At 37.0% G+C, this 15,439-nt stretch overlaps 1 protein-coding gene across 1 annotated transcript in view; it reads left to right on the plus strand.

Annotated features, from left to right (window-relative positions):
• SLC4A7 (solute carrier family 4 member 7) overlaps window positions 1-15,439 on the plus strand; it is an 88,267-nt gene that overhangs the window by 29,894 nt on the left and 42,934 nt on the right. The window contains exon 2 of the mRNA XM_031052361.2: window positions 4,452-4,533. Coding sequence (XP_030908221.1) covers window positions 4,452-4,533 — 82 coding nt within the window. The remainder of the gene's footprint in view (window positions 1-4,451; window positions 4,534-15,439) is intronic.

Genomic DNA, 15,439 nt, shown 5'->3' on the forward strand with positions numbered 1-15,439 from the left:
CATTTTGGCAGTGTGCCCAGCTGAAGTCTGTCATGTGTATATGACTGCGTAAGATTAGTTGAGTTGCATGGTGAGAAGAGCTTGTACAGATGACAGTGGAAAGTTCCACTTAAATTTAGTATTCTCTGCATCATATTTGTGGCAGTCCTCTAGATGGTAACTAAGACCTGGTGCTGGAGGTGTTCTTGCAAACTTGAGTACTTTCCTTAATGATGCGTGCAATTTAGGATTGACCTTTTTCCTAAATACTACTTAAAAAAACATACAACTGTAATAGTGTGAGGTGCCCCTGCCCATGGAAGAGGGGTTGGAACTAGATTATCTTAAGGTGCTTTCTAACCCTAACTATTCTATGATTCTAATATTTTAGGTACAGAAACTGTATTATGCTAAGTGAAGACAAATACTCAAGAAAGTAAATAAATAAAGCATAAATAATTTCTGAATACTTGTCTGCAATAAAAAGGTATTACTCTTTTTCTTCTGGACATTTGAAAATGGGAGGTAGCAAGAGGAACTCTGATGGGATTCTGCTAGAGCCAAGAGTATTTGAAAGTCTTACCTGCTCTGCAACAGTTGAAAAGGTGTTTCATTTTCATGCAGGGCAAAGTCAGAAGGCTTATAAGACATGCTGTGGTATATGTAGGTACCTCTGGCTGAATAGGAGGGTTTTACTGGAAGTTTGTTTCTACACTATGTTTGTGAGTATCCACAAATCTGGTGTTAGGAAAAAGTATACTTGGTGTATTTTAATACAGTGTTCTAGGATGACTTATTTATTTATTTATTTATTTAAATTTCCTTGAAGTACTCTGGATTTATTTTTATAAACTACCATCTCCTTGTGGAAAAACAAACCAAAGGTGAAGGTTTAATCTCTCCCTGGGGCACCTTGGTAGCTGCTTGTGTTGTTTTTTTTTTCCCTACTCCACTGTTCTGTCTCTTGACTGAAAAGTTACATACATTCCAAGTTAATAATTTTAATTTGCCTCATCTCCATCTGCTGCTTTTTGGGCATCTGTGGGGTTATTGTACATCTAGTTTCACACGAAATGGATGGTAATCTGCAGAGGAGTGTTTGCTCTAAGATGAATTCATTCTCTGCCTACAAAAGGGAAGTTGATGAGTTTTGAATAATCCCATCTCTTTTTGTTTGTGTATTTAAAGATTCAGAAAGTAGAATAGATAACTAGAGTGGGAATGTGTTTTGATTCAGCAGCTGTGATTTTGACAGTGTTTTTTCTCTCACTTCTGTTCCTTAAAGTGGCATGGTAGTTCTTCTATAATTACTGGAAAACTATGCCCTACAGTCTTTATTTTTGGCAAGGAAAAAGTTGTAGCTTGGAGTAAGTTTTATAGAGCATTTGAAAATTTTAGTGTTTTTTTTTTTTTTTTTTCTAGTGTCTAACTGGAGTCAGAAGTATCTTATGGTGGCATTAGCTATTGGCCTCACAAACAGCTGTGTTAAAATGATGCTTTGTGCTTTTCTAAACAAAGGCTGAAAGGCTTTTCTTCATGTATGATATTTGTAGCTGCTAATGGTTTATTCTTGGAGAAGTCTTTGCATACATTGAGTACTTTGAGATAGTGATAGAGCAGTTTGCAAGGGCATGCATACCTTTCTGTAATCTAATCTCAAAAGACATGTTACTTTCACATGATGTGGATTTGAAAAGGCTGCTTCTATATGTGTAAGGTTGGCAAAGTACCTCTGTTACTGAAGCAAAGGGTGATAAATATTAATAAAATGGTATAAAGCATACAGCAAGTAACAGTTTCAAGATCTAATTGAGCGATAAAAGTATTTTCTTGCATGTGCGTATGTCATTTTCTACCAGTATGTGGTAGTTTGTATAATCTGGGGAGAAACTTTGTTATTGCTTGAAGCCTGTGTTTGGAAAGCCCCAGGAGGTTGGGTAAGTTAGGTGCAGGGTATTCATCAATCTGGCTGTAACTATGGAACTAACTGTGAAAGAGGTTTTGATGGCAGTTTTTGTAATAGTAGAGGGGTTTATCCCTCATAAGACATTTAAAATGAGAATTTGTAATACTTCACCTATTTTCATTCCTTTTTTTTGGGTTTTCTGGGAACATGCAGGATTCTGTGTGTATATCTCTTTCTGTGAACTGGAGTGTAGCACAGTCACATAACTTTCTACCTCATCTCAGTGACACAGAAATAGAAAGTAGGTGAGTCCTCCTTGGTAGTGTTACAGCCTCACCAGCGCAGTTAAATGTTTTGCTGAACTTAGTTGGTACCTCAAAAGATTGTTATCTGAGGCTTTTAATAGTGCTCCTTGGAGATGTCTTTTTGCTATTGGGCTTATGCATGTAAAAGAGATGTTTCCCAAGCTGTGCTGGAAAATCCATCTGTAGTAAAGATAAGAGTTAAGACTTACTTTGCAACTGTTTTTGATAAGCATGCCAAATACAGGGAAAGAGAGAGGGTAGAGGCCAGATTCATTATGAAGGCATCTTCTAGAGAGCTTTTTGGGGTGTAGGAGCCAGGAATGTACCCCCTGCCTCCACCTTCCATCTTATTACTGTGACACTTTGCGAATTTCTACCACTTCTTCATTAATACTTCCATCGTTTATATTCATTGTATTCATTAATTTGTTATTCTTCAAATAGATTCATTCATTGTAACCATTTGGCAGATTTGCCCATCAGGTGTGGCTTTGGTTTAATCACCTAAACTATTTGATTGAAGCTGTCTGGAGTGTGCAGGAGTTCTAATTTTTCTAACATTCATGCAAGACTCCACTTCTGCTGTGTAACACCTTTCTTGAAAGCACCATTCTAAGGGACACGGCTCAGAATCATCTTTTATTCAGAGGTTTATTTGGCTGTCTGCCACTGTTGTATCTTGCCTATTTACGTAGTGCTGCTGCTTTTATTTTAAGTGGTCTAACTGCTTTTATTTTGTATTTTTTTTAACCAATATGTTTTTTTTCTTATGTGCGATTTTTTCATCCTCATATTCTTTAATCTCCTTTCCTCAGTATTCAAACAAAGATGAGGATTTTCTTTGTGTGTGTATGTGAACACAATACAGTATAATAAATACCTACTTTATTAAGACCAATTTTTTTAATATGTAGCTGTTACACACATGTTGTTTCTTATCCTTGTCACTTCCCTGTGAGATGACCAACTTGTTCTATATATAAAGCATTGCACTACTGAATAATTCAAAGATCAAAGTTTAGGTGAATGTCAAGACTGTTGGGGTTCCCAGTCCCTATAAGATTCCCGATTTAGGCTTTTCTTTTTAACTCACAAAAACCACTGTCACAGTTCCTGTGTTGATCAATGTAAATGTAGCAGTGGACTGCTGCCAGAAGTGGTGATCAAACAGATTTATTTGTGGTGGATCTAGCTGTCATGTGGCCACAAGAAAAGTCACTTTAGTGAACTGAGCTAATGGAAAACTGATTCATGCAGAAAGCAGGGACAGTATTCTTCAGCAGTGAGCCTGCCCTTAGACACAGTTAGATGTAGAGTAAAGCATTACCTGTAGTGTAGGCAGTAGTTCTTTTGGAGAACCTCCAGCCTTCTGCCAGGAGGCTGTAATTTGTGAGCTGTTGCAAGTGGACTGTATTCTAAAGAAAGCAAACGCTTGAAGAAGGGCAACTTCAATGTAGTTTCGATTTCAATTCTGAGATGAATTTATGAAATTACTGTTGCTCAGTTATTTTTAAGGTATATTTTGTTTTCAAGAGTGAGCAAAAGACTGTTTAAAGGTCTGCTTCAGCAATGTGCTAGGTGTGATTAGAGTAGTGTGGTTTTGTGTTATGAATGGTATGGTTTCAGTAGTAACGGAATCTGAACAAATCATCTTGCAATTGCTGTTTTCTAACTTTGTGCATTAAAAATATGGTTTAATATGGGTGTGGTTAACAAGATGTCTGTTGAAACCTGAATGAAACAAATATTTTTGGTCTTCTTAAAACTGTTGGTGTAGGGGAGGGGCCCCCAAGTTAAGTTACACAACTCTTTTGCCACCCCTTTGTATAACCTTTGGTTCACCAAAGCTGCTTATTTGTGCTGGAATATCTCACACCCTAATTGTCCCCATGTTAACTTATGGAACTTTTAATTTGCTGGTTATTTTATTGAAGTAGATTCACTGCTGTTGAACATAAACCTAAAAGAATCACATTCTTGAAATGTATGTTCTGATCATGATAGGATATCATTAGCATTGCAAAAGGCAATTGCATGGTATCTATTGATTATTTTTTCCTTCAATTCAGGGTAATGTTTTCTTCAGGAATTGGATGGATAGATCTGCAGTAACATTTTTTTTTCTCAATTTCTAAGAGGTGAAAGCATGCTGTTTTAGAAAACTTTTTGAGAAACAGCTTCAGGACTGCAGAATATATTTAGGTATTAAGAAAAAATTAATTCTGTTTAGTTCTAACTTAAACTTGCGTTTGTTTCTTCAGGGTCACGATGAAGAAGCTGTTGTGGATATGGGCAAAATCAGCTCTACTATCAATACGAACTTTGAGAAAGAAGAACTAGAGAGTAAGTTTGTGATGGTTTTCTGTTTGCTTTCCTTACTGCTAAAAGGAATTGGAATTTTACAGCCAAGATGAAATTCCAGGCATAAATCACTGATGGGCCCTGTTTATGATGTGCCCTGTTTCCCTGTTTTTGTCTCTGTGCATGTTAATAAATACTCACTGCTATTCAAATCTCACAAAGAAAAAACAACAAAAAACAAACAACCCCAAACCAACTGCAACCCAACCCCCCCTAAACAATTAAAAATGCACAAAACTTTCCAAGGAGAGCTTGCTTCTGAGATTGTAGGTTTGACAAAATGATTGCTGTCAGTGAATGATTTCCCAGCATGAATGATGTCAAGTTCTGCAGAATCAAAACTCAGGAAATGGGGGTCATAAGGGAGATGTTTATTTTGTTTTCTGCAAGTTAAGTATCATTGTGAGTGTGGTCACGCACTTTAAATACCAAGTGTCTGAACTGCTAACAGTGCTTCTAGTTCCATGGTAAACTATGCAGTCTGTGGTCAGCTAAAGCATTATGGAACCCTGTTAGTCTTTGTTACCTTGACTCAGGATCCTCCATTTAACAATAAAAATAGCATTAAGCTAGTTTCATATCACAAAATCCAAAATTAGATACTTCGTGTAGGATACTGACTTGAAAAGGAAATAGTTTGGGGTGAAGATTCACGGATGCCAGAGGAAAAAGCTACGGAGATCCGGTATTAAAAATGTTGTTTATTCACCTTTCACATAGCCTCTTCTCCAGCTTAATTAACGTTTGCAAAATGCTAGATGAATATCAGTAGATTCAGTATTTCCTGACACCCTACTGCCTCCAAACACTGGAGGGCCATTATAGCACCAGTTTCTAGCTGAGAAAAGGTGATTTAGGTTGCCGTCACATTTTTCTCATACAGTTTGTCATGATTAGAGTTGCTTTTTGCTGTTGCAGTCATATTCTTGAATTGTTCCCTTCAACCTGTTACTGTTATCTGTCTTTTACTGATGCTTTTGTTTGACTGTATGTACTGTAAACCTGGTTAAGTATTATAAGCCAGCAGATAATACAACAGTCCTGACACAGGAAAATAGTAAGAAAGATCTCAGCAGCTGAGCACCCCAAACCGATTTGCCACACAGATGGATGTTTACCAATGGGGAGCAGAAGAAGGCAGTGTGAATATGAGGCTGAGAGGTACAGTGATGGAGCCTGCAGCAATGCCAATTTAGATAGGGTTGAGCTGTGGTTAAACCACCGCTGTGTCTGTTTCTGCAGTTAAATCTTCAGTGCGTATTTAAGCTGTCTCCACCTTCATTTCCTCCTCTTGCTTTTGTCTGGGAGAGGACCCAGAAAAAGAATGTGTGTGGTATGCAGGGAGGCAGGGGTTAAAGGAAAGTAGGCATTCAGCTTGAGTAGTGTGCCATGCAGCAGCATGAACAGCTGTGATACCTCAAATACCAAGAATGACATGGGAACTTGCAGCCAGATCATTTCCCCTGGCTCTTCTGTAGCATGTTTGCAGGAGTGCTTCAGCTGGTACAACACTGTACTTGCATAAGATGCTGGATGGGAAGGCAGGGGGTTCAGGCTGCTAGGGGCAATGTAAACATTTGTATTACTGACTATGGCAAATATCTTAAGGTGAAACTGAGACTAATGTTTCATGAACAATTGAATAAACAGCTGCTGAAAGGAGGAGATGAGGAGATCTCGCTGTTTTTACTTTGTTCTTAGCCATGTGGTCTTATGTTTCCTCTGGCCACCTCTCTTTGATGTGACCCAGACAGTAGTTATACGGAGGTTAAATAATAAGTTATCTAACAAGAAAAATGTATTCCAGTAGATTTATTACATATCAGCTTCAGATAGGCACATATTTTTACACATAAGTGGGAATTATTTTTGGTGATGACATTTTTTTTAGTATCTTATATATTTGTAAGAAAATTGTTCCTTTTTTTTTTTTTTTCCCCTTAATGGTAGAAAGGGGAAGGGAGGGATGGCATGTATTTTGACCTTGTCAGTGGAAACTGTTCCAACGTCAGAACAAGAGGTCTTTCCTGTGCGGAAGAGAAAGGTATGTAAGTAGTTCTTTATGACTCGTGGTTATCTTCACTGAGTTTCACCAGAAGAGATTCTTTAGATTCAGGTTGTTCTAGAGGATAAATGCATGTGAACTTACAGCTGTTTGTTGATGAGATCATTATTTATAAGCTAATATGTTTAAAGTAGATATGTGGGATTTGGGGGTTTTGTTTTTAATTCTGGTAAGTCTTACAAGGGGAGAACTAGAATTGTTGTCTGCAAGCAGTAAGAAACCTCTGGATAATGTTAGTTTTCATTACTAACTTGTGCGTGTTGTGTTGTAGGCTTTGGGGCACCCATAGTCAAGCATTAGGTATTGTAAGTATGTTAAGACCTGAAGCTGTTTCAGTCCAGTCTTCCAAGTAGTTTTTCTCATTACTTGAAAAGGAGTTCGAGGAATTTGGAACCTTTCCAGAAGTGTGTGTTGTTTTATTTTCAAGGAGAGGCAGCTCAGTTATGATGAGAGGCATCCCTGCCCATGGCAGGGGGTTGAAACTACATGATTCTAAGGTCCTGTCCAACCCTAACCATTCTGTGGTTCTATGGGAAGCACCAAACCTTTAAGAACCAGAATGGACAGATGATACTTAAGTGCTTTAAAGCCTATACAAACTAATGTTAATTGCTTTGATGTTGCAGAAGGCATAATTTTGCTACTAATATTATAGAAATTTTTTCTTGGTATTGTTAGTATTTGGCTGCTTTGTGGAAATTTTGTGATGAAATACTAATGGAAAGAGGGCCAGATGCTAAAGGGGAAGATAGGTTTTGGAGCCAGGGCGTCTCAAGTTCTTCATTCTATTTATGGTGGCTGGGAAAGTGTGATGCAGATTGGGAGCAACAGTGTTTTGGTTTGAAAGGTTAGGCACATGCTACTTATTTCGTAACTCTCTTACTCTAAGAGAGATGGATGGAGATAGTAATCTGCAATTGTGGGCAGACTGCCTGTATACTGAGGAAAGGTACTGCTCTTTACTGTAGCTCTAAGACCTTACTTTGAAATAACAAATGTCAGTTTACAGAAGAGATAGAGAAGGGAATAACATCTTAAAATAACATTTTTAAGAGTACCTAATGTTCTTAACTTGATGCCAGACTCTGAGCTGCAATGAATGAGATTAATAACAAAGGCAGGAGTTGGAAGTAAGGCAAGTATATTAATGGCAGAAATGTTTCATGCCATCTTATAAAAGGCATTTAGTGTTAAGAACCACGTTTATGGAAAGCTTTCTTAAATCAGAGTTGATGTTTGGCTTTATATTGCCATATTACCAGGATCTGTTGTTTTAAATATGTAGCTAATTTTCCACCTTGATTTGAGGATGCATTTCCTAGATGCAGTTAAAAGTAAAAAGGTTGTTTTGTTACTCTTAGCAGGCCAGTTACAGACATAGCAGAAATAAGGATTTTACACTTAACAAAAGTCTTGTTCCAGAAACAATCTGAGGTCAGTTTTCTGTGACATAAATCCAAGAACCAGTTTTCAAGAATTAAGATGAGTTAATAGTAGCTACTTGACTGTCACACTATCCTGTTGCAGGTGTAAGTAGTGTTTACATTTCAAGTGAGCCTATGAGAGTTAGAGCCTTTCCTTTAAGAAAACAGCAGCGCATTTCAATTAATCTTAGTTGGTAAGGACAGGTAATTAATCTTGCATTTTTTTTTAACCTCTAGAAGTGGAAATTGTATGTCTCAGTGGAAAACTTATTTTGCAAGTGTTCTGCAATTTAATGTGTTATGAGTAGTATGAAATTGTTTCAATATTATGAAAGAGCTTTGGAGAACTAAGAAAACTTACATGTTCACTTATGGTAGAATGTCCTGCTAGAACTTTCAGTTTTGAGGTGTCAAATGTACTATTCTACCCTTGAAATGCATCTGAATTGTAACTGTTCAAAACCCCATGAATAGTTCCTGTAAATCTTGTAAGAAAACGTTGTACAGGAGCTGGTGAACACAGGTAATGCAACAGGACATTGTAGGTGCTGGCACTTGAAGACTGTGCTTAGTATTAATGTTTTTATGTTCTGTTATAGACTACTAATTTAGACAGGCAGTACAGAACAGGTTTCTTAATGTTATCAGGCTACAGAATGAATGTTTGAACCTTTAAAAGACCCCTTTAATGGTCTAGAAAAGAGCCATGTTTAGCAGAAAAAAAGAATATTGAAATGCTATTTCTTGTTGTTTTTTTTTAATGTGATCAAAAAGTTGAAAAATATGATGTGCAGCTACTTCTGAAAGCAAAGGTAATTTGGGATGGTCATTAATGATTCTTACAGAACACCTTTCATCCAGTGAATTGGAAAGATCATCTTGCCTGCTCCTTAGTTTGAGTTGAGAGTAAGCAAAACCGTATCTGTTAAGATATAGTAGAGTTAGGTATATGAGGCATGCTCCAAGACTTGTGCAACTTAAAATGTTCACTTGCACTAGTTGTGCTGGTAGCTGGTGCAGCATAAATTGTTTTGTCCTTATTGTTCAGAAATAAATGCTACGTGTGGTCAGCCCTTTTCTAGAAGTCACAAAAATAGAGGATGTTTGCCTTGTATGATTTGTAATACAGTCTTGATTAAGTGTTTGGAATTAGGCTTGCACTGCTGCAACTTCATCATGTGTTGAAAATTTATTTATTGTTTTTTGCTATGGGAATCCCGCATTGTACAGTTCACAGGTAGATTCCTTAGGACTTTTTATGCTATTAATTTAACACAGTTTTCACCAAATCATTAGGGTTGTAAGGGTCTTTTGGAGATCTTCCAGTCCAACCCCCTGAACTCAGTAGGGCATCCAGTGTCTAGCCACAATTTTCAGTGTTGATGTGTTTTATGTTTTGGAGGCAGGGGGTTATTTCTGATTTCTAGAACATTCTTTTTGGAAGTTGCTTCTGATTTTGCCCAACGCAGTACTTCAAAATTACTATAATTTTTGAAATTTTTATTTGCACGTTAAATTACTTGCAAATCACTGGAAGGGCATACTGTAAGCCCCTGGCAAGTGAAGCTTAATAGAAGTTACTTGAGGTAAGAGACTTCTTAACATTTTTACGTTATGAGACTTTCTGATGGTAGCCTAACAATAGCTGAGTATAAAAAGCATAGACTAGTGCGCCCCAGAGTTTGTATTCTTTAGCTAGATAATAATCGTATAAGCTTTAAAAAATTAGCAGTTTTGATACTACTGTTGTCCTCATCTTTGAGGGCAATTACTTCTTATTATTGTAACAGGTCTTAATGAGTGTCCTTGAGACACTTGATTATTTCTTATTTGTGGAATAATCCCAGCAGCTAAGAAGCCCTTCTGCATACCCCAGTTGATGATTGGCTGTTGACAGAATGTTTTAGCATGAAGAAGGTGGTAGCCAACTTAACAGTCTTTCTGACTGAGTAGTAGTATTCATGCTGAAACTAAGTCAACATTTTTGTATCTATTGTAACTAATTATTTAGAATAACAATGGTATTACTATTTTTATTTTTGCTTTAAAGACATAGTGTACATATGTTACATAAATCCTTGTGGTGTGGTTTTCTGTTCTGCTCTAAGGAAAATATTCTCAGAGAAGAAAGCTTTTGTCCTAGCTTTTTTCCCCCTTTTATTATTTTAAGATGTAATGTTTCTGTTCTGACATCATCAGGAATTTTATAAAAGGTAACTAACTGCAGTTTTATAACCTGAAACATACATAAAATTGTTAGTCAGGTAGTATGGTCATAAAACTGAAGCTTTAATTGGAAGACCAAGATTATATTAATACCTTATAGCCACTTTTATGACGTTAATTTCTTAGAAAATAATTTTGTTTCTTAGATGTTTTGTGTGAGAGTTCATAAAATAAGCTGTTTATTTTGTAATACTTGGTTTGTCTCACACAAAGTACTTTTGTATGAATATTAAATTGTACATTTAATTCCAGTTGAATTGTGTTAATAAATTGCATTGAGTTTATTTTTGTGCATGCAAGTATTTTCTGTAATGTAATGGGAACTAATCCCAAGGCATGACAAGAGATTTCAAATATTTCCTACTAGGGTAACGTATCTGGGGATGTGAGTTAGAAGATATCTGAATAGCTGCTTCCCCCCTAGTGGTCTTCAGGAACAGATTAGGATCTCCACAGATACTCATTTTTTTTTTCCCATACTGGAAAGCAATAGATGATGACATTAAATAAAAAAACCTTTATTATAAAATAAGTGATTTATCCTCAGATTATTATTTGAAGATTTTTGAAAAAGTGATAGGTACTGCCATTATGTTTTTGTCTTGAGCAGACTACTTGTAGCTTATGGAGAAGACGGAATTAGACTCTTTCTGGAGGTGTGCAGTGAAAAGGCAAAAGGGCACCAAACAGAAAATAGAATATTAGAAGTGCTGCTTGGATATTAAGATACTTGTTTCATGTACTGTGTTGTCATATGTTGAAATAGTCCGCTCAGAGAGGCTAAAAAGATCCTTACAGATCTGAATATCCTTACAGATGCTCAGAGCTTGGCTGGTTGTCATCCTGACCAACCTGATCAAAAAGATGGCTTCAGCTTTGAAGTTGGCTATACTTTGAGCAAGATCGGGCCAGAAAGCCCACCTTCAGGTGTCCCTTACAACTGTAGTTAATATATGATCTCTGCATTTCAAATTTTGAAGTAACAGGATTTGAGAATTCACCTACATACTGATTCTCTTTGTGCTCTTTTGTTAGCATGGGAAGAATGTCCTTCTTCTATGAAGCTTAAAAGGTATCCAGCTAATAAAATGATGGTTGGAAAAAAGCAAGTTTTGTGTGAAATTCTATTTGGAGGGTTGCCACATCAAAGCAGTTTTCAGAGACGTGGTTTTGATCTCTCTCAGACTTTAGAAGTCTTCTGTTACTGTTTTCTTAGGGGCCTAGGGGATAAATCAGGGATCTTAAAGCATTTTTTGTTCTGCCTTTTTTATAGGACTTGATATAAACTGACTTTTGGAGTAAGACCAACCATGTGATAGAGCATGCTCCTAGCATTAAAATTTGTTTCATACTGGTAAGGCCTTTAAGTAGTAAATACTCTTGGTGGATTTGAACAGCTAAGCTTGGATGAAGTCATGTTAGATTAAAATGAACAACTATCTCTTGAGATTTGTATTACTAAATTTAGTATCAGACTGTTTACGAATTCTGTTGGTTATTGGTTTAAAGTAATTCTGTAACAAGCTTTTCTAGAGAGTAGTATTGTGGTACAGATGTTCATGTGGATAAAGCTTTGAAGCTCATATAATTTCAAGCTTTTAGAAACGATATTCAAGTGACAGGTTGTATTCTTTTTCAGAACACTGATGCTAGTAATATGAATTCTAGTCTTTTTAGAGTTAACTTTTCCTCCATTGCTCTTGTATTACTTGGCTTCCTGGCTTTCTGTGGCCAAGGGTGAAGGGCTGTAAGGTGTAAGTTTTCTCTCCAGGTTCGTTGGGAATGAGTGGGTAGGAAAAAAAATTCATTGGTTTTTGTTTTGTTTTGATTTTCCTTGTAAATTATGTTTGTAAGTAAACATTGTCTGTGCATCTGCAAACATCAATAAATGCCCTGTCTGAAAAATGAAACTTACGGGAACCCATGCCTACTCAATAAAGCTGTCTTTATTCTTAGAGGGCTTTTCAGTACTTTGCTTTGTGTAATTAGAATTAAGGTTAAGCTTGTTCCAACTTTTATTATGTGGTTTTGCCCTGCCTTTCATAGTTGCATATATCTGTAACATGTTTGTGGGTAATTGTGGCAATATACTGAACAGCAGTAGATTTGGATTTCATATGTAGTGGTGGAGATATCTGTTTATGCATATCCATGGTGCCAAAAAAGAGGTCTTTTTCTTAGGGAACAGCTGATGCCCTTATAAGCTGTTTGCAGTAGCTGAACTTTTCTTGGTTAGTTTTGTGCACTGACACCCCCCGTGCTTGCTCTGAGAAAGAAAACAAAAATAATAATCCAGCAGTTCTTTTTCATCATCAGGTTGTTTTCTTGAAGTTATTCTGATATTATCACATTGGATTGTGATTCATTTTACTTAATAACAGCTGAAAATCATTTGTTTGTCAGCACTTTGCATTAGGCCCAAAATACAGTTGCAGGTGTAGCAATCTGGTCACTTTGCATATACAGAAGTGATTGGGGGAAGGTATCCTTAGTTTACATTTGCTTGCAAGACAGTGTCTACCTGAGGAAATAGGTATTCACATGTTCACTTCTGGGCAGCATGGGCACAGAAGGGTAGGATAACCTATCTTTGTCCTGGGGTAGTGAGAAGGCACTTTCAAGCTTCCTTCTAGAGTTGAAAATAATACTGAATGTTACAGACTGGCTGCCCAGGCTGAGGGCTGAGTTGGAAGAATCTACTAAGTTAAGTATGCCTCAGTAGCTGGGAGACATCTGGACATAGTAATAGCTGCAAGGCCAGTGCATCTTGGGTAGGAAAGCAATTTGCTATGGTCACAGGTTGTCTGAAAACGTATTTGTTCTGTTGCTTATTTCAGCTCTGTTTTCCTTAGGTTTTATTGCTGTCCCTTTGCAACATACCTGTTCCTCTCCAAGCTTTCCTACTTAAAATAATGTTCGGTCGGACCACTGTTTTGCTAGAGGACAAAAACTTCTTGTTTCCTTGTTCTACCTGTCCTCCATGCGGCAACATGGTCTTTGACTATGAAGATGATTACATAATTACAAGGGCTAATTTTTGCAATAACAGGGTGAATTGTTTAAGGTGGAGGCTCTTGAGAAAAAGATTGTATGGGATTTTTGTTTGTTCTGCAGTACAGAAAGCAATGTGGGATTTTTGTCTTAATTTATGGGAACAGCAAGAGACCAAAATATGTAAGTCAGTCTAATTCTTCAGGATGTAAAACCTTGAAAAATTTCAGAAACTCCTGAAATTTTCTAGAAAGTAATCGTCTGCAAGCTTTTTGTGTGATGATCAAAACATATGCTTAAAACAGTCTTAATATTTTAAGTAGTCTGATAATATAAAATTCTCTATTACTAAAAAATACATTTGAGTTTCTCTTAGGAAAAAAGAGTTCCTGCAAAAAAATCAAACACTTTGACAAATAAAACTGTGTCTGTATAACTATATATACAAGTTTAATACTTTCTAATTCAGTATGTAAAACAAACCAGAAATCCTAACAGGGATGATAACATTTGCAGTGAGTGGTGGGTCACTCAGTTGCACCTGACAGCTTTGAGTGGGATGGGGTGAGTAATGCATTGAGTTTTTTAACCTAGTGCTTTTGCTTTCCCTCTATATAAGTTTATTTTACCATGATGGCATCAGTAATGTGACCATTGTTAATGGTGCCAGCTAGTCATATTATGTATCAAGTGCACTGATTTATGTGCTGCTTTTCTGGGAACTGTATTGTGCATAGTAATTGTGGAGGGTGGAGGTCAGGCTGCCTTGGCAGGGGCTGCGTTGTCTTGTCAGATGAATCTCACAAAAGAAAAGTCTCTATAAAAAGTACTGATGAATGCTTCAGCAAATTGATACCTTTTCCACTCCTACATGTAAACAGATAGCTTTTAAATTACCTGATTTCATATTTGGTCATAGTGCCAATCAACTCTAATGAAAAACTAGTGTTTGAAGTCTGTGAAGAATCAGCTGTTTGTAATTAGAAAAAGAATCTTGACCAATTAATGAAATGCTGAACTTATGCATTATGATGGTGCAGAAGAGAGCCACAAAATTGATCAGAGGAATGCAGAGCTGTTCTCTCCATCTCTCTCCAGTGAGGGAGCTGTTCTCCAGGTTGTTCAGCCTGGAGAGGGCTCCAGGGACACCTTATTGCTGCCTTTCAGCATTTAAGGGGCCTATAAGAATGATGGGGAAGGACTTTTTTGCAGGGCCTGTTGTGACAGAACAAGGGGTTACGGTATTAGACTAAAAGAGGGGAGATGCAGGCTGGATGTGGGGAAAAAATTCTTTACAGTGAGGGTGATAAAATACTGGCACAGGTTGCCCAGAGAGGTAGTGGATGCGCCATCCATGGAGACATTTAAGGCCAGGCTGGATGTGGTTCTGAGCAACCTGACCTAGTTGGGGATGTCCCTGCTTATTGCAGGGGGGTTGGACTAGGTGAGCTTTGGTAGTCCCTTTCAACCCAAACTATTCTGCGATTCTATGATTATTACTGAATTTTGCTTTATGAAAGTTCTGTATATCTTGGGGTTTAGAGATTGTTTTACTAGAAAAAAGTTTATCTGACAGACTTTTACGGTAACAAGACATATTACCACCTCCTTTTTCTTTAAGGCTCTATACTCACCCAGTTTTTTCAGTATCCTTTATCTAGTGTATGTGCGTTCATGTATGTGGTATGCAGTCACAAGTTCTGGAGCCCCAGGACTTGTCTTCTATAAATCTGCTGAATTTGCATCTCTCTAAGAGCCGGAAGCCCACTTCCTTTTCCTCTTTTTTTTTTTAATGTCAGTTTTCTGTGATAACTCTCCTACAGTATGAAACAAAGTATTTAGTGTTAACTCCAGGCTTATAGTTAATATGTCTCTTCCTGAGATTGTTTGTTTAAAAAGGAGTTGAAAAGGTTATTGTATATGCTAACTCCATTACAGGAAACATAGTGGTAATATGCCCATAACAGTCTGCTGATGGATTTCTTTTACTAAGTTGTTGATGCTAGCATTGCCTTAATGTGAAAGGTCAAAGAAAACCCAAGATGTTTAAAGTATACATCTTAAATAGTAGTAGTATTCATTTGAGAATGTGCTCCCTAAATTGATTGAAAAATTCTAAAATATAAACCCCCTGCCTCCCACACCTAACCTTCTCTATAAGTTATTTGATATTTTGGCATAT

Source organism: Melopsittacus undulatus, chromosome 1, assembly GCF_012275295.1.
Source record: "Melopsittacus undulatus isolate bMelUnd1 chromosome 1, bMelUnd1.mat.Z, whole genome shotgun sequence".
In the NCBI taxonomy this organism is placed as follows: Eukaryota; Metazoa; Chordata; class Aves; order Psittaciformes; family Psittaculidae; genus Melopsittacus; species Melopsittacus undulatus.